The 23,493-nt window shown below is 43.2% G+C and overlaps 1 protein-coding gene across 2 annotated transcripts; it reads right to left on the bottom strand.

Moving 5' to 3' along the window:
- Nucleotides 1–10,448: 10,448 nt before the first annotated feature.
- Nucleotides 10,449–11,541, bottom strand: LOC113913189 (ras-related protein Rab-28-like). 2 transcript variants are annotated; one of them, XM_027577264.2, is made up of 2 exons: nucleotides 10,963–11,541; nucleotides 10,732–10,873 (listed from the first exon to the last, which is right to left on the bottom strand). In XM_027577264.2, the coding sequence occupies exons 1-2, from the start codon at nucleotides 11,539–11,541 to the stop codon at nucleotides 10,781–10,783; spliced, it is 672 nt and encodes a 223-aa protein (XP_027433065.1). In that variant the 3' UTR covers nucleotides 10,732–10,780. The 2 variants fall into 2 exon arrangements, with proteins under 2 accessions (XP_027433064.1, XP_027433065.1); XM_027577263.2 differs by having other exon boundaries at nucleotides 10,449–11,541.
- Nucleotides 11,542–23,493: the final 11,952 nt, after the last annotated feature.

Below are 23,493 nucleotides of genomic sequence, written 5' to 3'. Positions count from 1 at the left end.
GTTTTTAAGTAGGCAACATGCCCAACGTGGGGCTGGAACTCACCACCCTAAGATCAAGAGTCGCCTGCTCTACTCCTGGAGCCAGCCAGGTGCAGCCGAGCAGGGTTGTTGTTGTTTTTTAATAGAGATTTTATTTATTTATTTTTGTGTGTGTGTGTGAGAGAGAGAGAGAGAGAGAGCACAGCGGGGGCAGGGACAGAGGGAGAAGCAGGTTCTCCGCTGAGCAGGGAGCCCGATGTGGAACTCCATCCCAGGACCCTGGGACTGTGACCTGAGCTGCAGGCAGACCAGACTGAGCCACCCACGCGCCAGAACAGGGGTTTTAAAGGGTGAAAATTCACAGTAAGGGTCTTGGGGTCATTCAGTTAGGGATTAGGTCAGCTGTAATATTTCTTTCTGTAATTGTTTTGTCACTCCTGGCGTGACCCCGTCTGTCTGGTGTGATGGTGGTGAGGCAATCCTTCAGGTTCAAGGGCCTGGGACTGCACAGCCTTGTTGCCAGATTGCATCAGTCACCTTCTGAGTACAAAGGTAGAAGGTCTACATCCTGTGACTATTCCTAAGCTGCAAACAATGACTATTTTTTGCACACGCAGCGCCTTATGGTTGTCACCTCGGGCAGAATAGCATCCCACACACTTTCTCAGAAGCAACTTCATGTTATTTCCTGAGGCCACTTTAAAGGTTTCTTTAAATGGTAACTAAGGAAAAATAAATAAATAAAAAATAAACGGTAACTAAGGGTTACTTAACTCTGATCAGAGGCAGCTAGGAGCCATATATCTAATTGTGGGGCCTGCTGGGGGCTTGTATTCCTGGTTTCAACTGGCAGAAATTTTTATACTTTGTTTTTAAAGATTTTATTTTGGGGGGCACCTGGCTGGCTCAGTCGGTGGAGGGCATGACTCTTGATGTTGGGGTTGTGAGTTCGAGCCCTGTGTTGGGTATACAGATTACTTAAAAAATAAAATCTTTTATTTATTTATTTATTTAGGCTTTTATTTGTTAAGTAATCTCTACACCCAATTCGGATATATCTATATCTACAACACATCTTCTTTATCTATTCAATAGTCGATGGACACTTGGGCTCTTTCCAGAGTTTGGCTATTGTTGATAATGCTGCTATAAACATTGGGGTCTATGTACCCCTTTGAATGTGTATTTTTGTATCCTTTGGGTCAATACCTAGTAGTGCAATTGCCAGATCGTAGGGTAGCTCTATTTTTAACTTTCTGAGGAGCCTCCATACTGTTTTCCAGAGTGGCTGCACCAGTTTGCATTCCCACCAACAGTGCAAGAGGGTTCCCCTTACTCCTCATTCTTGTCAACATCTGTTGTTTCCCATGTTTTTAATTTTAGCCATTCTGACCAGTGTGAGGTGGTGTCTCTTTGTGGTTTTGATTTGCATTTCCCTGATGATGAGTGATGTTGAGCATTTTTTCATGTATTTGTTGGCCATTTGTATGTCTTCTTTGGAGAAATGTCTGTTCAAGTCTTCTGTCCATTTTTCTTGATTGAATTATTTGTTCTTTGGGTGTTGAGTTTGATAAGTTCTTTTTTTTTAAGATTTTATTTATTTATTTGACAGAGAGAGACACAGCGAGAGAGGGAACACAAGCAGGGGGAGAGGGAGAGGGAGAAGCAGGCTCCCCGTTGAGCAGGGCTCCATTCCAGGACCCTGGGATCATGACCTGAAGGCACACGCTTAACGACTGAGCCACCCAGCCGCCCCTGATAAGTTCTTTATATATTTTGGATACTAACCCTTTATCAGATATGCCATCTGCAAATATCTTCTCCTATTCTGTAGGTTGTCTTTTAGTTTTGTTGATTGTTTCGTTTGCTCTGCAGAAGCTTTTTATTTCGTTGAACTCCCAAAAGTTCATTTTTACTTTTGTTTCCCTTGCCTCCAGGGATGTGTCTAGTAAGAAGTTGCTGGGGCACCTGGATGGCTCAGTTTGTTAGGCATCCAACTTTTGATTTCAGCTCAGGTCTTGATCTCAGGGTTGTGAGTTCAAGCCCTGTGTTGGGCTCCATGCTGGGTGTGGAGCCAACTTAAAAAAAAAAAATTTTTTTTTTTTTTTAAGTTACTACAGCCGAGTTCAAAGAGGTTGCTGCCTGTGTTCTCCTCTAGGATTTTGATGGTTTCCTGTTGAAGCACAGATTCTAAATTGTAGCATAAGTGACTAGCAATCTTTTTCCTTTATGATCTGGGCATTTTGTGTCTTACTTAAGAACTCTGCCCCTACCCCCAAAGTCATAGAAATATTCTGTAGTTTCTACTGAAAAAAGCATTTTTTAAAGATTTTATTTATTTGAGAGAGCAAGAGAGAGAGAGAGAGAGAGAGAGAGCACGAGTGGGGAGGAGAGGGAGACTTGATTCCAGGACCCTGGGATCATGACCTGAGCCAAGGCAGACACAACTGACTGAGCCACCCAGGCGCCCTCTACTGAAAGTTTTTCACATGTAGGTATTTAATCCACTTGGATTAATTTTTATGTATGACATGAGATAAGGGTCCAATTTGAATTGCCTGTGGGTAGACTGTTCTGGCATCATTATTTAATAGCCCATTCTTTCCCCACTACTCGATCATATATCAAGTTTAGACTCCACTGTTGTGTTGGTACGTCTCTCTGGTGTTAAATTAATTCCCTATAGTCTTCAATGATGCTGCTTTATAGAAAATCTTGGTACCTTTGTCAATGAGTCTTACCACTTCAGAAGTGTCTTGGCTACTCTGGACTCTGTTTCTTTCTGTAAATTTTAGAATTGGCTGGTCAAGTTCGAAGAAAATCCTGCTGGGGGTGCCTAGCTGGCTCAATCAGTAGAGCATGTGACTCTTGATCTCAGGGTCCTGAGTGTAAGCCCCACATTGGGCATGGAGCCTACTTTAAAAATCCTGTTGGAGTTTTGACGGATTACATTTGAGTTACCGATCAACTTGGGAGAGAAATGACATCTTTAAGGTATTAGTGTCTTGTCATAAACATAGTGTATTTCTGAGGTCAACTTTAATGGCTTTCAAAACAGTATTATGACTTTCTCCATAAAAGTAATACATATCTTAGCTCAGACTCAGTCTTTTTAACGTTTGTGGGCCCTATGCCTGTGGTCTCAGGGAAGTTACACTTTAACTTTTACCAAGGTCAGAATAACTTGACCAAACTTCAAAGCATGGGCTCTGTTTCTGTCCTGGGCACACATTGTACATCTGCTTTATTGACAAATAACCCATAAAAACCCATTTTGGGGGCGCCTGGGTGGCTCAGTCAGTTGAGCATCTGACCCTTGATTTCAGCTCAGGTCATGAACTCGGGGGTTCTTGGGATCTAGTCCTACATCAGGCTCTGCACCCAGCGGGGAGTTTGCTTTGCTCCCTCTCTTTCTCTGTCTCTCTCTGCCCACCCTTACCCCCACTTGTGTCATCTCTCTCTAAAATAAATAAATACAGGGACGCCTGGGTGGCTCAGTCGTTAAGCGTCTCTCTGCCTTCAGCTCAGGTCATGATCCCAGGGTCATTGGATCGAGTCCCACACTGGGCTCCTTGCTCAGTGAGGAGCCTGCTTCTCCCTCTCCCTCTGCTGCTCCCCCTGCTTGTGCTCTCTCTCTCTGACAAATAAATAAATAAAAATCTTTAAAATAAATAAATAAATACATCTTAAAAAAAAACAACAACCAATAACCCATTTCAAACATAAGGAATAAGACCTCCCTAAGTTCCCATGAGACTGAAGTCATTCAGCCTTACACATAATAAAAACTTAAGATAAGGTCCGTAACTTTCTGAAATGTCTTTTTTGTCTAATGGTTTGTAACTTTTTATGTAAAACAACAACAACAACAATATAACTCTACAAGCTGTCCTCTCTTGGGCCCAAATAAAACTCTTTCTTTCTTTTAGAGATTCTAAAAGCTTTGTTCGTTTTGCATCGACAATATATTTTATTTGTTTTTTAAAAGATTTTATTTATTTATTTGACAGAGAGAGACAGCGAGAGAGGGAACACAAGCAGGGGGAGTGGGAGAGGGAGAAACAAGCCTCCTGCTGAGAGGGAGCCCGATGTGGGGCTTGATCCCAGGACCCTGGGATCATGACTTGAGCCGAAGGAAGATGCCCAACAACTGAGCCACCCAGGTGCCTGAAAATATATTTTATAAATATCTGCTTTTTGCATTTGTATTTTACATAGTAAAAGAAGTATCTCTCTCTCTCTTTTTAAGATTTTATTTATTTATTTGACACAGAGAGAGAAAGCGCACAAGCAGGGGGAGAAGCAAAGGGAGAGGGAGAAGCAGGCTCCCCACTGAGCAGGGAGCCCGATGTGGGACTTGATCCCAGGATCCTGGGATCATGATCTAAGCTGAAGGCGGATGCTTAACCAACTGAGCCACCCAGGTGCCCCATAAAGGAAGTATCTTATTCATAATTTTATAAACATGTCAATATTGTTGCCACTGCTCAAAATGCATTTTATTTTATTTTTTAAAGGTTTTTATTTATTTAGGTAATCTCTACACGCCACACAGGGCTTGACCCTGAGATCAAGAGCTGCATGCTCTTCTGACTGAGCCAGCCAGGTGTCCCTCAAAATACATTTTAGAATAGTTCTGAATCTAATTACTTTCACAATGGGCGTTGTGTTATTTATTTTTTTTTAAAGATTTTATTTATTTATTTGACAGCAAGAGAGGGAACACAAACAGGGGGAGTGGGAGAGGGAGAGCAGACTTCCCACCGAGCAGAGAGCCGATGCGGGGCTCAATCCCAGGACCCTGGGATCATGACCTGAGCCGAAGGCAGACGCTTAACCGACTGAGCCACCCAGGCGCCCCGGGCGTTGTGTTATTTTGAATATCCTCAGCTGTAGGAAATCTTCACCCTCTGACCACACACTTGAGTTTTGGGAAAAGCCACTGGATCTTAGACTTTGATTCTAAGGTCACATTCCTCTGTACCTGAAGTACATCCTTTAGAGGTTCTCCAGGCAGGGAAGCTTAATTGTTTCTCTGAAAATGTTTACCTTTATTTTGCCCCATTCTTAAGAGATTCTGCTATTCCAGGTTGACAATTGCTTTCCTGCAGCATTTTAAGGATTTTATTTTATTTTTTTAAAGATTTTATTTATTGAATTGAGAAAGTGAGCGGGCAAGAGAGTACACGAGCAGGGGCAGAGGGAGAGGGGGAAGCAGACTCCCCAGCTGAGCAGGCTCAGGACCTGGGATCATGACCTGAGCTGAAGGCAGTTGCTTAACCAACTGAGCCACCCAGGCGCCCTATTGTCAGTGTTTTCTCCCTCCCTCTCTCTCAAAATCTTCTCTTTGTCTTTAGTATCCTACAGTTTCCGTGCAGTATGTCTAGGTGTGGATATATTCATTTTGATCCTGCTTGAGATTTGTTGTGAGTTATGGGTTGAATTGTGTCCCCCAAGATGATATGTTAAAGTCCCTCTGAATGTACTTTTTTTTAAAGGTTTTTTTTTTGATGTAGTGTTCCATGGTTCATTATTTGCGTATAACACCAGTGCTCCATTCAGTACATGCCCTCTTTAATACCCGTCACCAGGCTAACCCATCCCCCCCACCAACCTCCCCTCTAAAACCCTCAGTTTGTTTTTCAGAGTCCATCGTCTCTCATGGTTCATCTCCCCTTCTGATGTCCCCCACTTCATTCTTCCCCTCCTGCTATCTTCTTCTTCTTCTTTTTTTTTTCTTAACATATATTGCATTATTTGTTGCAGAGGTACAGATCTGTGATTCAACAGTCTTGCACAATTCACGGGGCTCACCATAGCACATACCCTCCCCAATGTCTATCACCCAGCCACCCCATCTCTCCCACCCCCCACCACTCCAGCAACCCTCAGTTTGTTTCCTGAGATTAAGAACTCCTCATATCAGTGAGGTCATATGATACATGTCTTCCTCTGATTGATTTATTTCACTCAGCATAACATCCTCCAGTTCCATCCACGTCGTTGCAAATGGCAAGATCTCATTCCTTTTGATGGCTGCATAATATTCCATTATATATATCTAACACATCTTCTTTATCCATTCATCTGTTGATGGACACCTTGGCTCTTTCCACAGTTTGGCTATTGTGGACATTGCTGCTATAAACATTGGGGTGCACATACCCCTTTGGATCCCTACATTTGTATCTTTGTGGTAAATACCCATTAGTGCAATTGCTGGATTGTATGGTAGCTCTATTTTCAACTTTTTGAAGAACCTCCATACTGTTTTCCAGAGTGGCTGCACCAGCTTGCATTCCCATCAACAGTGTAGGAGGGTTCCCCTTTCTCCGCATCCCTGCCAACATCTGTCGTTTCCTGACTTGTTCATTTTAGCTGTTCTGACTGGTGTGAGGTGATATCTCATTGAGGTTTTGATTTGGATTTCCCTGATGCCGAGCGATGTTGAGCACTTTTTCATGTGTCTGTTGGCCATTTGGATGTCTTCTTTGGAAAAATGTCTGTTCATGTCGTCTGCCCATTTCTTGATTGGATCATTTATTCTTTGGGTGTTGAGTTTGATAAGTTCTTTATAGATTTTGGATACTAGCCCTTTATCTGATATGTCATTTGCAAATATCTTCTCCCATTCTGTTGGTTGTCTTTTGGTTTTGTGGACTGTTTCTTTTGCTGTGCAAAAGCTTTTTATCTTGATGAGGTCCCAATAGTTCATTTTTGCCCTGGCTTCCCTTGCCTTTGGTGATGTTTCTAGGAAGAAGTTGCTGCGGCTGAGGTCGAAGAGGTTGCTGCCTGTGTTCTCCTTTAGGATTTGGATGGACTTCTGTCTCACATTTAAGTCTTTCAACCATTTTGAGTCTATTTTTGTGTGTGGTGTAAGGAAATGGTCCAGTTTCATTCTTCTGTATGTGGCTGTCCAATTTTCCCAACACCATTTGTTTTTTTTTTTTTTTTAAAGATTTTATTTATTTATTTGAGCGAGAGAGAATGAGAGATAGAGAGCACGAGAGGGAAGAGGGTCAGAGGGAGAAGCAGACTCCCCGCTGAGCGGGGAGCCCGATGTGGGACTCGATCCCGGGACTCCAGGATCATGACCTGAGCCGAAGGCAGTCGCTTAACCAACTGAGCCACCCAGGCACCCTCCCAACACCATTTGTTGAAGAGACTTTTTTCCGTTGGACATTCTTTCCTGCTTTGTTGAAGATGAGTTGCCCATAGAGTTGAAGGGTCCATTTCTGGGCTCTCGATTCTGTTCCATTGATCTGTGTGTCTGTTTTTGTGCCAGTACCATACTGTCTTGATGACGACAGCTTTGTAATAGAGCTGGAAGTCCGGAATTGTGATGCCGCCAGCTTTGCTTTTCTTCTTCAACATTCCTCTGGCTATTTGGGGTCTTTTCTGGTTCCATATAAATTTTAGGATTCTTTGTTCCATTTCTTTGAAAAAAGTGGATGGTATTTTGATGGGGATTGCATTGAATGTGTAGATTGCTCTAGGTAGCATTGACATCTTCACAATATTTGCTCTTTCAATCCATGAGCATGGAATGTTTTTCCATTTCTTTGTGTCTTCCTCAATTTCTGTCATGAGTATTTTATAGTTTTCTGAGTACAGATTCTTTGCCTCTTTGGTTAGATTTATTCCTAGGTAGCTTATGGTTTTGGGTGCAGTTGTAAATGGGATCGACTCCTTAATTTCTCTTTCTTCTGTCTTGTTGTTGGTATATAGGAATGCCATTGATTTCTGTGCATTGATTTTATATCCTGCCACTTTACTGAATTCCCGTATGAGTTCTAGCAGTTGTGGGGTGGAGTCTTTTGAGTTTTCCACGTAAAGTATCATATCATCTGCAAAGAGTGAGAGTTTGACTTCTTCTTTGCCGATTTGGATGCCTTTGATTTCTTTTTGTTGTCTGATTGCTGTGGCTAGGATTTCTAATACTATGTTGAATAGCAGTGGTGATAGTGGACATCCCTGCCGCGTCCCTGACCTTAGGGGGAAAGCTCTCAGTTTTTCCCCGTTGAGAATGATATTCGCTGTGGGTTTTTCATAGATGGCTTTTATGATATTGAAGAATGTACCCTCTATCCCTATACTCTGAAGAGTTTTGATCAAGAAAGGACGCTGTACTTTGTCAAATGCTTTTTCTGCATCTATTGAGAGGATCATATGGTTCTTGTTCTTTCTTTTGTTAATGTATTGTATCACGTTGATTGATTTGCGGATGTTGAACCAACTTTGCAGCCCAGGGATAAATCCCACTTGGTCATGGTGAATAATCTTTTTAATGTACTGTTGGATCCTATTGGCTAGTGTTTTGGTGAGAATTTTTGCATCCATGTTCATCAAGGATATTGGTCTGTAATTCTCCTTTTTGATGGGGTCTTTTTCTGATTTGGGGATCAAGGTAATGGTGGCCTCATAAAACGAGTTTGGAAGTTTTCCTTCCATTTCTATTTTTTGGAACAGTTTCAGGAGAATAGGTATTAATTCTTCTTTAAATGTTTGGTAGAATCCCCCTGGGAAGCCATCTGGCCCTGGGCTTTTGTTTGTTGGGAGATTTTTGATGACTGCTTCAATTTCCTTAGTGGTTATAGGTCTGTTCAGGTTTTCTATTTCTTCCTGGTTCAGTTTTGGTAGTTAATACATCTCTAGGAATGCATCCATTTCTTCCAGATTATCTAATTGTCTGGCATAGAGTTGCTCATAATATGTTCTTATAATTGTTTGTATATCTTTGATGTTGGTTGTGATCTCTCCTCTTTCATTCATGATTTTGTTGATTTGGGTCCTTTCTCTTTTCTTTTTGATAAGTCTGACCAAGGGTTTATCAATCTTGTTAATTCTTTCAAAGAACCAGTTCCTAGTTTCGTTGATGTGTTCTACTGTTCTTTTGGTTTCTAGTGCATTGATTTCTGCTCTGATCTTTATTATTTCTTTTCTCCTGCTGGGTTTAGGCTTTATTTGCTGTTCTTTCTCCAGCTCCTTTAGGTGTAGGGTTAGGCTGTGTATTTGAGACCTTTCTTGTTTCTTGAGAAAGGCTTGTATTGCTATATACTTTCCTCTCAGGACTGCCTTTGCTGTATCCCAAAGATTTTGAACAGTTGTGTTTTCGTTTTCATTGGTTTCCATGAATTTTTTTAATTCTTCTTTAATTTCCTGGTTGACTCATTCATTCTTTAGTAGGATGCTCTTTAGCCTCCATGTATTTGAGTTCTTTCCGACTTTCCTCTTGTGATTGAGTTCTAGTTTCAAAGCATTGTGGTCTGAAAATATGCAGGGAATAATCCCAATCTTTTGGTACTGGTTGAGACCTGATTTGTGACCTAGGGTGTGATCTATTCTGGTGAATGTTCCATGGGCACTAGAGAAGAATGTGTATTCTGTTGCTTTGGGATGGAATGTTCTGAATAGATCTGTGAAGTCCATTTGGTCCAGTGTGTCATTTAAAGATTTATTTATTTATTTATTTAATTGACAGAGAGAGGGAGAGACAGTGAGAGAGGGAACACAAGCAGAGGGAGTGGGAGAGGGAGCAGGAGGCTTCCCGCCGAGCAGGGAGCCCGATGTGGGGCTCGATCCCAGGACCCTGGGATCATGACCTGAGCCGAAGGCAGTTGCTTAACCAACTGAGCCACCCAGGCGCCCCTGGTCCAGTGTGTCATTTAAAGTCTTTATTTCCTTGTGGATCTTTTGCTTAGATGATCTGTCCATTTCAGTCGGGGGGTGTTAAAGTCCCCCACTATTATTGTATTGTAGTCAATGTGTTTCTTTGCTTTTGTTATTAACTGCCTTATATAATTGGCTGCTTCCATGTTAGGGGCATAGATATTTACAATTGTTAGATCTTCTTATTGGATAGACCCTTTAAGTAGGATATAGTGTTCTTCCTCATCTCTTATTACAGTCTTTGGTTTAAAATCTAATTTGTCTGATATAAGGATTGCCACCCCAGCTTTCTTTTGGTGTCCATTAGCATGGTAAATAGTTTTCCACCCCCTCACTTTCTTTCTTTCTTTTTTTTTTAACTGAAATAAGTTTATTTGCAGGAGAAGAACATCTGAACATCAGGTACAGTGTGATCCACAATGATCCAACAACAGCCGTAACTCGTTCTGGGAGTGCTCTTATGCAGTTTGGAGGAAACGTCAGCTGAACACTTATCAAACTTCAAAAAGCCATCTAACCTGAGTATTACACAATACATAATGACCATGACACAGTAATAAAAATACAATAGCAAATACTCACTACTTTGTGAGCTACAGCAACAATATAAACAATTTAGGCCGTTTTTAAAAAAATGAAAAAAATAGATACAGCTTTATTTCAAGCATTTTCAGTTGAATAGAACTTTATATATTTTCACTCACAATAGACAGCAAAAGAATGCCTTCTGAAGTATCTGTAGAGAAAATATATTACTTGTTTAAATGTTTGCACTCAGAAGTGCACTTTGCCAGGTAGGAGTTCAGATAAGAGAATGAAACGGTGCTGGGCCAAAATCCTGGCTGCTGATCAAGACCTGTATAGTTTTCATATCTGTCTAAAAAAGTTTACATCGGAGAAAAAAGGAGAACGTAAAGAGAACCAACATTATTCTTTTTCAGTGAAGCAGTCTAATGGATTCCAAGTGTGTCGTCCCGAAGTTGAATCCCGTCCAGGCCGAGGAGCCGAGGGAGCTGGGAGGAAGGTGCTAACTGAACACTATAGAGATGGCCACTGATAACAGAGCTCCTAGAGGCCCAGGCCACACGGGGTGAAGGGCCGCCAGGACCACTGGTACAAAGGTAAAGTTCGCTCACCGAACTGCACACATAGAGCTCCTAGGAGGGTTAACAGTTCTTGACAGAGGTTCCTGGTTGTAGTTTACAATATCTGCCTTCACCACCCTCTGCGCTACTGTACTGAACAGACTCTACTCTGAGCAGAGTTGGTATGTCGATTATCTTCTTCCGGGTACTTCACTATTTCTGCCCTGACAATATGCTGTGACTGTTCTATTTCTGCTTTGTTTAATTTGATTCCAAGGATTTCAGCAGCAACTTTCTGGAAACACAGGAAGACAGAGTCTCCTGTCTTTGCTGAGACAAAGTGGCTACTAAAACCATTCTCCTGGCAAAACCTTAAGTGTTTTTCAGGTTTTACTGTTCGCATGTGCTCCAAATCAATTTTATTGCCCACCAAGGCAACCAATGGCTGAGTTTCTGACTCCTCGCTCACTTTCTTCACCACAGAATACCAGTCTTCTAAATTCTCAAAGCTTTGATAATTTGTAATATCATATACCAAGAGGATTCCCTGTGCTCCACAGATATATTTATCCAACGTCTTGCCTCCTATTGTCTGTCCTCCTATATCCCAAACTTGAAGAGTAACATTCAGGTTTCCTGGCAACGTCATCCTTCTCAAAAAGAAATCCAGCCCTATAGTTTGTTTGTACTGTTTCCCAAAAGTTTCTTGAGCAAAACATGTAGCTAAAAAGGTCTTCCTGGAGGTGCCGTCCCCCAGCACGACGATTTTCAGTTGCCGGTCCTGGCTCTCCTCCTCAGAGTCCGACATGGTGTCCCGGGAACCAGGCCCGCTCCCGCACCCCCACCCCGAGGTAGAGGGAGGAAGGGTAGGAGGGGGTCTCTGGGGGCGGGGGAGAGGAGGAAGGGCGGCAGTGGGGGCAGGACGCCCCGCCCAGGTGTCTCAGCAGCGGCTGGACGTATCTGGGGTGAATCACTCGCCGGCGCCATCTTGCCCACCTCCCCTCCCCTGCGCCCCGCCCCGCCCCCATCCCTTCACTTTCAATCTGGGGGTGTCTTTAGGTCTAAAATGAGTCTCTTGCAAACAGCATATTGATGGGTCTTGTTTTTTTATCCAATCTGATAGCCTGTGTCTTTTGATTGGGGTATTTAGCCCATTTACATTCAGGGTAACTATTGAAAGATATGAATTTAGTGCCATTGTATTGCCTGAACAGTGACTGTTACTGTATATTGTCTGTGTTCCTTTCTGGTCTATGCTGCTTTTAGGCTCTCTCTTTCCTTAGAGGACCCCTTTCAATATTTCTTGTAACGCTGGTTTTGTCTTTGCAAATTCCTTTAGTTTTTGTTTGTCCCGGAAGCTTTTTATCTCTCCTTCTATTTTCAATGACAGCCTAGCTAGATATAGTGTTCTTGGCTGCATATTTTTCTCATTTAGTGCTCTGAAGATATCATGCCAGTCCTTTCTGGCCTGCCAGGTCTCTGTGGATAGGTCTGTTGCCAGTCTAATGTTTCTACCATTATAGGTTACAGATCTCTTCTCCCGAGCTGCTTTCAAGATTTTCTCTTTGTCTCTGAGACTCATGAGTTTTACTATTAGATGTCGGGGTGTTGACCTATTTTTATTGATTTTGAGAGGGGTTCTCTATGCCTCCTGGATTTTGATGCCTGTTTCCTTCCCCAAATTAGGGAAGTTCTCTGCTATAATTTGCCCCAATATACCTTCGGCCCCTCTCTCTCTTTCTTCTTCTTCTGGGATCCCAATTATTCTAATGTTGTTTCGTCTTAGTGTATCGCTTATCTCTCGAATTCTGCCCTCGTGATCCAGTAGTTGTTTATCTCTCTTTTACTCAGCTTCTTTTTTTTAATTTTTTAAAAAGATTTTATTTATTTATTTGAGAGAGAGAGAATGAGAGATAGAAAGCACGAGAGGGAAGAGGGTCAGAGGGAGAAGCAGACTCCCCACCGAGCGGGGAGCCCGATGCGGGACTCGATCCCGGGACTCCAGGATCATGACCTGAGCCGAAGGCAGTCGCTTAACCAACTGAGCCACCCAGGCGCCCCTCAGCTTCTTTATTTTCCATCAGTTGGTCTTCTCTATTGCTAATTCTCCCTTCTGCCTCATTTATCCTAGCAGTTAGAGCCTCCATTTTTTATTGCACCTCATTAATAGCCCTTTTGATTTCGACTTGGTTAGATTTTAGTTCTTTTATTTCTCCAGAAAGGGTTTCTTTAATAACTTCCAAGTTTTTTTCAAGCTTTTTTCAAGCTTTTCAACCCAGCTAGTATCTTTAAAATCATGATTCTGAACTCTAGATCTGACATCGTACTAATGTCTGTATTGAGTAGGTTCCTGGCAGTTGTACTGCCTCTTGTTCTTTTCATTGAGGTGATTTTTTCTGTCTTGTCATTTTGTCCAGAGGGGAACAGATGAATGAGAGAACAAAATGTTAACCGGGTAACAACGTCCCCAGAAAATACACACTAAACCAATCAGAAAAGACCTGAAACCGGGGGAGAAGAAAGGGAAAGAAAGAAAAAGAAAGAAAGAACGAAAGAAAAAAGAAAAGAAAAAGATAAAAACAAACAAAAACAAAACAAAACAAAAAAACATAATATGATCAAACATGATCAGGCTGGTGCATAGATCAGTGCCACACACTAGATTCTGGGTGTATTTTGGTCTGTTAGAAGAAAGTGCCTCCCAAAATTTTAAAGAAAGAAAAACATATATGTACAAAAATAAGGGTTAATACGATGAAGGGATGGAATATGACTTCCAGAAAGTGGTCGCTTTTTCTGTTCAGAGAGTTGTTGCTATTCTTTTCTTTGATTTCCTGTTGAGTTCGTAGGTGTTCAGAATGGTTTGATCCCTATCCATCTGAATTCCTGGGACCAGATGAAATCTAGGTCTCCTACACCTCCGCCATCTTGCTCTGCCCCCTCTTTTTTTTTTTTTAAGATTTTATTGTTCATTTGAGACACAGAGATACAGAGAGAGAGAGAGAGAGAGAGAGAGCACATGAGCAGGGGGAGAGGCAGAGGGAGAGGGAGAAGCAGGCTCCCCACTGAGTCAGGAGCCTGACATGGGGCTCGATCCCAGGACCCTGGGACCATGACCTGAGCCGAAGGCAGATGCTCAACCATCTGAGCCACACAGGCGCCCCTGAATGTACTTTTTAAAACTCCCAGTACCTCTGAATGTGATTTTATTTGGAAGTAGAATCATCACCGATGTGATTTATGTGGGAAACAAAAGCAGAAGAAAAATTATTAAATTTCCTAACTACCTACACCCCACTGATAAGTGCTTGAAACAGGCAGAGGGACATTCCTCTAGGGACTCAACGGACTCAATGCTAATACTTTGCTAAGGGCAAAAGGCAATGCTAGCCTGACCATCCTCCCCTCCCCCCCCATCCTGTAAGTCTACTTTAATGTATAAGAATTCCTTTAGAAATTTTCTTTATCTCTAAACCCCCCACGATATATGTTGGCAATCACCTCCCAAGCTTATGGCCCACGGATATACATCCGGAGGGTCTCATGACTCAGGTTTTATTAGATGGTAATAAATGACCTTTTCCCAACAATAGCTAGCCCCCTCAAGGTCCTGGAAACCTTGCTTCCAAATTCCTTAGAGACTTAAGCTCTCCCTAACCCCATCCCAACTTGAAAGTCTATAATGGGCCACTCCTCATGACCCCAGTGCAGCTCTTTTTGCACCAAAGACATCTCAAGAATTCTTTCGTGGCCATTGGCTTTGAACCCTAAAGTCTTTTCTACAGCATATGGCACCCAACATGGTGCTTTGAGTCCAGAGTCTCACCTGGACTCTGAGCCTCGGTGCAAACATGGTGAGTACTTACTTCCTCTTCTCTTCCTTTATGTTCATTTCAGGGGCTTTTCAAGGAGTAGTCTTATTGGAACACTTTCATATTGATTGCTCAGGCTGTAATCCTCTAGCCCGTGGCTACTCTATGGGGAGGAGAAAGCCTGCCTTTTCACTGGAAGTTAGTATCCTGGCCGGGATGGTAATAGGACCCAGAAACTTGATGCCCTCTCTCTATTCCTGTCCTTATACAAAGTCCTCTGTCTTGGGCACGGGACGGCCACCGAAGCCACGAGCACGGCTATGTGAGGTTTCCTCCTGATTGATCTAATATGATCCCCTTCACATCCTTGGTCTAGCCGCTTCTGGCCAAGGGACCTCCACTGGGAGCTTGCCAAAACCAGTACTCCATTGAATTAAAACTCAACCAGGGACTGTTTCCTAGGGAAATTGGCTATAAGGACTACATATGTTGGAATGTCGCTTAGATCATGATGGATTTTTTTTTTTTAAGATTTTATTTATTTATTTGACACACAGAGAGACAGAGCACAGCAGGGGTAGCAGCAGGCAGAGGGAGAGGGAGAGGCAGGCTCCCCGTTGTACAGAGAGCCCAACATGGGGCTTAATCCCAGGACCCTGTGATCATGACCTGAGCCGAAGGCAGATGCTTAACCGGCTGAGCCACCCAGGCGCCCTGATTATGATGGATTTCTATCTTTACTGTTTTCTGTCAATATCCTCTACTAACTACTTAAAAGCTACAGAATTCAGTTAGTTCCCCTTGTAAAACTTTTCTAGTGTTCTCCACGGATTAAAAATGGTGGGTTCCTCAAGGCAAGGTAAAATAAGGTGTGGCCTTCACAGCATGACCTTCAAGGCATGGTATTTTGGTCCATATGCCAGGCATCCATCTGTAGCCTCGGATGCAATGGGGAAGCCGGGGGACCCTAGCATCCCTCCTACAGGGGCCTTTATCAGCAGCAGTGGTCATAGCGATTTTGTTTGGGGGATGCATTGGGTTGCTTTGACACCAGGAACCTCTGACATATCCTGTGCATGGGACACCACCTGGGAGTCGGGGTGGGTGGGGGATTTTCTAGGTAATGGACCTTCTCTTTTCTTCAGTTCCCAAGGACTGTCCCTTGGGGTGCCTTTTAACCCACTGGAAACAATTCAGATTGCAAACCTTAGGAAAGGACTGAGCTCCTGTAACACTGCATGGCCTCAGTGGGATCTATCGGTTAGTTCTCTTCTGCGGGAAATAGGGCAAATGGACCTAAGGTACCTTCATTGCTCTACACCAGGATCCTGACCTAAGGACCTCTTGCAGAATGTGTTTGCCTGAATGTGTGGGCTAGTAAACCACCACACCCCGCCCCGACGTACTGGATGATAATTATCTAAATAGGCCTCCACCAAGGGGCGCCTGGGTGGCTCAGTCGTTAAGTGTCTGCCTTCGGCTCAGGTCATGATCCCAGGGTTCTGGGATCGGGCCCCGCATGGGGTTCCCCGCTCAGCGGGAAGCCTGCTTCTCCCTCTCCCACTCCCCCTGCTTGTGTTCCCTCTCTCGCTGTCTCGCTCTCTGTCAAATAAATAAATAAAATCTTTATAAAAAATAAATAAATAGGCCTCCACCAAATAAACCTTGGTTGCTTGAGGAAACACAGGCCCTCCCTAGCAAAGGGGACTCTGACTCTCTCACTGTTCCTCCTCCTAATAGATGTGGGGGTTTCTCCCTCACTCATTTCCCCAGTTAATGGCTATAATTGGAGCTAACTCTGGCTAGCCTACCTCAGGATGCGGACTTGAAGGAACATTCCCAAGCAGCTGCTGAAACTCCCTTTGTTTCGAGGAAATTCCCTGTCTTCTCCGGCCCGACATGGACTGCCTAAGCCCCTTGTTCGTGGGAGAACATGGCGTCGGCTCCTCTGTGGAAAATTGGCTTCTAGACCATCCTCGGTGCCTCAGGCACCACGGCTCCTTCTCCCCTCGCTGTCACGGAGCAAGAAGAGCACCCCGTGGACCTAACACCGCCCACTCCAGATTTCCCCGCCAGGGTCTCAGGTGAAAATTGACAATGGGGAGGATCAGGTGGAACATAATTCAGTATTTAAACTAAGTTAAGTTTGTTGGTTTAAGATAGACATGTCTTTATTTTTTTAAAGATTTTGTTTATATATTTGAGAGAGAGAGAGTGGCCGAGAGAGAGAGAGAGAGAGAGAGAGAGGGAGAGAGGAGGAGCAAGGGGAGGGGCAGAGGGGGAAGCAGACCCTTAACCGACTGAGCCACCCAGGCACCCCTGGGTACTAAGGTTTCTAAGAGTGAAAAAAATTCTACTGACTAATTAAGACTGATGGAAATAAGAAAAGCAGCTCCGTATGTGTAAGAAACATATAAGGAATGGAAATGTGTTTTTGTTGAAGCTAAAAGAAGGTAATTTTGTCATAAGTGAGACTGGTTGTTTGCAGAGAAATGGCCTGGGACAAGATCTGAATGCAAACGGGAGTTGTACAAGGTTCGTGATGGGAAAACTTTGGAAAGGAATTTTAGGGGTGATCAGAACGGATAAGATTGAAGTGAGTGGATTTTAAAGTACACTGGTATAATATTGAAAGTCTGCTTTCTCTCTGTTCAAAAAGACACGTTTTCTTGAATTGTTGGTGTGCTCTTGATAAGAAAATGTAGACAGTTGTTTTCTCTTTGCCTGCCCAGAAACACCAGTTTCTATGTTTTGCCTTTATCAGGTCTTCAACATCCCTCATCCTATTTATTAGGTATGTGCTTTAAAACATCTTAAGGTTTGGGAGGCCTGGGTTAAGCGTCTGCCTTCAGCTCAGTTCATGATCCCAGGGTCCGGGGATCGAGCCCCACATCAGGCTCCTTGCTCAGCGGGGAGCCTGCTTCTGCCTCTGCCTGCCACTCCCCCTGCTTGTGCTCTCTCTGACAAATAAATAAATAAAACCTTAAAAAAAAAAAAAGCTTTCTAAGGTTTTAACAGACTTCCCCAAGATTTAAATCATGAACAAAGTGTCGTTGACTAATTAGGCTTGTGTGTTTGGTATGTTATGTCCTGGTATAAGGTCATCATCACTCGATATTCTGGCTATTGAAGTGTTATGTGTCACAGAAATAACTGGTTTCCTTGTCAGTTGCATCATAATGAATTCGCCTATCAGATCATTAACAATGTCCATTTCTGAGTTTTTGTCATTTATAATTGTTCTTATTCTCTTGCAAAATGAGTTTCATCTTCAAGGAGGTTCATAAAAAGGACTTGTAGGACAAATACAGGTATTCAGTATCTTTAAGATCAAAACTGAAATGGGTAAGAATCTCCAGAACTAACTAAAAAGCTGTATTCAAACTGAACAAGAATAGTAACACGGGACTAAGTGAACTAAAAAGATGATTATAGTTTTGTGACTCTTGTTTGAAACATTGCTTGTTCTCTAATGTTTGCTCTTCCAGATTAAGGAAACTTTTTCTTAAGATATCTGTGATTTACAGGTGACGAAGTATTCATTTGTGAACAAATTGAAGCATTTAACTTTTCTCTCTCCCTGAACCCTGGGAAACTCGAAAGGTCTCAGTAAGTATTCTTTCTTCCATGGCAATCATAGTCATTTGCATAAGTTCTATAAGAATCTGTTCTCCTTGTTATAGGACACCATTGGAAACACTGGTTATTTTACCAAGGCTTTGACTGGAATGTCCTATTTGAGAGGGGCATGCATAGACTCACATCTGACCAAACAGCTATAAGGAACTTTAAGGTTGACTATATGAAACCTGGAGCTATAAAGCCCCTTGGAACTGTTGACCTGATACCTTGCTTACAGAGTTCCCAGCAGCCTCACCAGGTGAGTAAAGAATGTCACTTCCTGGCAGGTGCAGGAACCTCCAGATACTCTGGGGACCTCAGCAAGAGGAATTCACCCACATCTACAGGTATTGCAGGCATGTCTGATGGCAAGCCCTTGGCTTGGCTTCTGGCCTGGAGAGACTACTCCAAGTTCAACCTAGAGATTCCTTTAGAAAACGTTCCAGCAAGGCAGATTCTGAAAGATCTACACTATCAATCATTATTCTTGCTGAGCTTATGTAGATAATTAGGCCAGATTTGTTAAAACTGGACTTGTCTTTCAAATAAATTAGTCCTGATTTGGCTATCTCTGATTAAAAATGAGGGTTGTTTTAGAGAGAAAAATTATGTTTCAATAACACACCTTGTGGAAGTTAAATTCTAGATCCGATTGTCTTTAAAGTTTGTTGTTTACCTAAGCCAGACAACTTGAGACAAACTTGAAATTGCCATAATAGCTCATGTATAGACAATCTCCTTGCTTGTTAATTTTGTGAGGATAATAACAGGGCCCCATGGGCATATGATGATTTGAACAACTGGGAAATGGGATAGATTCCCCAACGATTGTATAAGTCCACTGGCACCTTGATCAATTCTATGTGGCTGGGATGAAGAAATTGTCAAAAATTGACAAAAAGCCAGAGCATACCCCACTCGGTAGGGGCTTGTGGAGATAATGGATGACCCCACTTTCCTTATGATGGGACTGGATGATGCACTTCGGTATGCCCTTATTTCTTGACAAGTCTTCTCCCACTTGCCAGTGATTCCTTGTAATTGGGATATTGTTAACGCTGGACCTCAAACAAAGAGGTCTTCTTGGTGGTATTATCCCTTAGTCACATTTATCCTAGAAGCCACCCCTATTGAGGTAGAATTGCAAACAAAGGCTTTAGCCAAGCATAAAACAGTCCTCCTGGTAAGAGCCTCAAAGTTCACTATGGGATAATCCGTGACTGTAATGACCTCACATCAGGTCCAGAGTGTCTTAGAGACCAAAAGCCACCAATAGATGATGGGAGGCTGACTTATTAAATACCAGCTTATGCTTAGAGATGTGCCTGAAATAATACTTGAAACCTGTCAGACTTTAAACCCAGCTACCCTTGTGCCTGGACCTGACCATCGTACTTCGATAGAGCATAATAACCCTTCCGAGGTTATTGATTGATTTTGTTTATGCTAGTCAACCAGATTTAAGAGATGCCCCTATTGAAAGTACAGATGACAGTTGGTTTACTGATGGCAATAGTTTCATGAAAAAAGGGAGTAAGAAAAGCTGGGTCTGCCATAGGGCTCACTTGTGCTTGGCAATTGCCAAAGCCTTAAAAAAATTAATATTTGTACTGACCCCAAATGTTTCCTTTCCTAGTCCTACGTGCTCATGGTGCAATTTGGAAGAAAAGGGGATTATTATTAAGCCATAACTCCCCAATCAAATATGGGCCTGAAATTATTACTCTGCTTTAGGCTACACACCTGCCTAAGGAGGTAGCTGTAATTCGCCTCAAAGGACATCAGAGGATACGATCTTAGAGTCCAGGAAAACCCCCAAAGACCCCACAATTTGGTAGACTGTGCAGCCAAGCAGGCAGCACAAAGTGAACAAATATTAAATCTTTTACCGTCTTTTTTTTTTTTTTTTAAAGATTTTATTTATTTATTTGACAGAGAGAGACAGTGAGAGCGGGAACACAAGCAGGGGGAGTGGGAGAGGGAGAAGCAGGCTTCCCGCGGAGCAGGGAGCCCGATGCGGGGCTCTATCCCAGGACCCTGGGATCATGACCTGAGCCGAAGGCAGACGCTTAACGACTGAGCCACCCAGGCGCCCAAATCTTTTACCGTCTTAACTTCAACAAAGTCCATACATCCAGTCTATTCAGACCAAGAAACGCACAGGACTGGCTTGTTAATAATGAGGCAAAAATCTTTATACCCAAAAATAACCAATGGAAGGTAATACAGGATTTTCCCCAGGCTACTGATTTGGGTAAAAGGCCACAGAGGTGGCAAAACCTTTGCTAAGAGAAACTGCCCCTCGATTTGGACTCCCTTGGTCCCTACAAAGTGACAACGGACCATCTTTTATTACACAAATTCAAAAGATGGCCCTCCAAAATGGAATAGCCCTTGCCATCTTGACTGCAGTTAAAGGGGCCCAGAATTATATGACTATCTTCTAATGGGATCCAGTGGCTCTGCGGCTCTAACTTGTGTCCCTGGCCTCCCCCAGGCTGGATAGCCGCTGTACTCTGGGTTTTGCCTGGATGCATAGACGAATTATTAAAACCATTACCAACCCAGCCAGCCTTCCAAATTTAAAACAGTGGTGGACATGTTCTGTGTCTCATTGGTGTAACCACCTAACATCCATTTTTGTTCCCTCTTTGGGACTGGAGGATGTTGTTTGGCACATGGAAGCTCTTAAGAAGTACATGGTCAAGGCCCAAGTGATACTCTACCGAAGAGACTGGCAGTAGATGTTTTAACTGCTGCACAAGGTGGAACGTTTGCTATCATAAAAACAAAACGCTATGCATATGTTCCAGATGACCGCAAACGATTTCTGGGTTTCTGACATGAATACTCAGATTGGCACTTTAAACGATCCCTCTCTTTCCTTTCATGATTGGTTAAACTTCTGGACTGGAAGAGGGTTTTTGGCAACTATCAAAGGACTCTCACTTGGGCTTCTTTTTCATTTTGTTACACTAATCATGTTTTGCTGTTTTCTCCCATGTCTCTTCACTTGGTGCCGAGACTCCTTCGCTGCCATAACTTCAAGCCAACAGATGATCCTTTCCACTCGGGAAGATCCACACATGCAGTCTCTCTTGGACTCAGCTGCTCTGCCTTTTGTAATTCCCACATCTATATAAGCCCCAGCTGACCAATGTTGACCCATAGGTAGGGACATCTCTACACCCCTATTCAGCAGGAAGAAGTTACAGAAGATGGGACCTTCCACCCTCAGCAACCTTAAAGATTTAAGGGTCAAAATTGTTCAGGGGGGAATGATGTGGGAAACAAAAGCAGAAGAAAAATTATTAAATTTCCTTACTACCTACACCCATTGATAAGTCCTTGAAACAGGCAGAGTGACATTCCTGTAGGGACTCGAAAGACAATCCTAGCCTGACAGCACCCTGCTCAACCCGGGCCCCCAGGATCCTGTAAGTCTACTTTTAACATATAAAAATTCCTTTAGAAATTTCCTTTATCGGGCGCCTGGGTGGCTCAGTTGGTTAAGCGACTGCCTTCGGCTCAGGTCATGATCCTGGAGTCCCGGGATCGAGTCCCACATCGGGCTCCCTGCTCAGCAGGGAGTCTGCTTCTCCCTCTGACCCTCTTCCCTCTCGTGCTCTCTATCTCTCATTCTCTCTCTCTCAAATAAATAAATAAAATCTTAAAAAAAAAAAGAAATTTCCTTTATCTCTAACCCCCCCCAAGATACGTGTTGGCAACCCCCCCCCACCCAAGCATAATACCCACCGATATACATCCGAAGGGTCTCATGACTCAGGTTTTATTAGACGGTAATACATGACCTTTTCGCAACAATAGCTAGCCCCCTCAAGGTCCTGGAAACCTTGCTTCCAAAATTTCTTAGAGACTTACACTCTCCTTAACCCCCTTCCAACCTGAAAGTCTATAATGGGCCGCTCCTCACGACCCCGGTGCAGCTCTTTCTGCCCACGGGTCCCGTCCCTGTGCTTTAATAAAAGCACCTTTTTGCAGCAAAGACGTCTCAAGAATTCTTTCTTTGTCATTAGCTTTGAACCCTAACGTTTTTCCTACATCAGTAATTCGTTAAGATGTGCTCATACTGGAGTAGGATGGGTTTTAACCCAATGTAACTGGCGTCCTGGTGAGAACAGAAGAGGGAGAAATGATGAGGTGAAGACACACACAGAACACCACGTGATGAGCGTGCGAGGCAGAGATTGGAGCAGCGAATCTACAAGACAAGGAATGCCAAGGCTTGCTGGCAATGCTAGAAGTTGGGAGAAAGCCATGGAACAGATTCTCCCCTGGAACCCTTCAGAACGAGCAACGCCCTGCCCACATGTTGATCTGGAACTTCTAGCTTCTCGGATTGTAAGAGAATGAATTCCTGGGGCACCTGGTCGGCTCAGTTGGTTAAGCGCCTGCCTTCGGGTCAGGTCATGATCCCAGGGTCCTGGGATCGAGCCCCGCATCAGGCTCCCCGCTCAGCGGGAAGCCTGCTTCTCCCTCTCCCTCTACTGTTCCCCCTGCTTGTGCTCTCTCCCTCTCTCTGTCAAATAAATAAATAAATAAATCTCAAATGAAAAAATTAAAAATCTTAGGAAGGGCGCTTGGGTGGCTCAGTTGGTTAAGCGACCGCCTTCGGCTCAGGTCATGATCCTGGAGTCCTGGGATTGAGTCCCGCATCGGGCTCCCTGCTCGGCGGGGAGTCTGCTTCTCCCTCTGACCCTCTTCCCTCTCGTGCTTTCTATCTCTCATTCTTTCTCTCTCAAATAAATAAATAAAATCTTTAAAAAAAATAAGAAATAAAAATAAAAATCTTAGGAAAAAACAAGTAAATTTCTGTGGATTAAGCCACATAGTCTGTTGTACTTTGTTACACTGGCCCTAGGAATCTAATACATTGTGTTTCCTAAATTTGAGGGTCCACGTCTTTTATTAATTTGCAAATTCTCAGCCTCCATATCTTCAATATTACCTCTCCTCTTTCCTCCTCCTCTCATTCTGGAACTTCAGTTGGGCTTATGTTAGACCTCATGCTATGATCCTGTCTTTTAACTTCTCTTTCATAGTTTTAATTTTTTTCTCTCTGTGTGCTACTTTCTTTTTTTTTATTTTAAAGATTATTTATTTATTTATTTATTGACACAGAGAGATAGTGAGAGAGGGAACACAAGCAGGGGGAGCGGGAGAGGGAGAAGCAGGCTTCCCGCTGAGCAGGGAGCCCAATGCGGGGCTCGATCCCAGGACCCCGGGATCATGACCTGAGCTGAAGGCAGACAATTAATGGTGCCACCGAGGCACCCCAACTTTTTCTTTTTTTTTTTAAAGATTTT

Source organism: Zalophus californianus, chromosome 14, assembly GCF_009762305.2.
Source record: "Zalophus californianus isolate mZalCal1 chromosome 14, mZalCal1.pri.v2, whole genome shotgun sequence".
In the NCBI taxonomy this organism is placed as follows: Eukaryota; Metazoa; Chordata; class Mammalia; order Carnivora; family Otariidae; genus Zalophus; species Zalophus californianus.
The sequence above is the reverse complement of the archived record's forward strand: the minus strand, read 5'-3'. Positions and strand labels throughout refer to the sequence as shown.

What these genes read in the sequence shown, in the direction of transcription:
- LOC113913189 (XM_027577264.2), bottom strand. Translation starts at nt 11,541, where the DNA reads ATGTCGGACTCTGAGGAGGAGAGCCAGGACCGGCAACTGAAAATCGTC. An exon ending in TAGAACAGTCACAGCATATT is followed by an intron (nt 10,874 to 10,962) that starts GTCAGGGCAGAA and finishes ACAGTAGCGCAG; the next exon opens with AGGGTGGTGAAGGCAGATAT.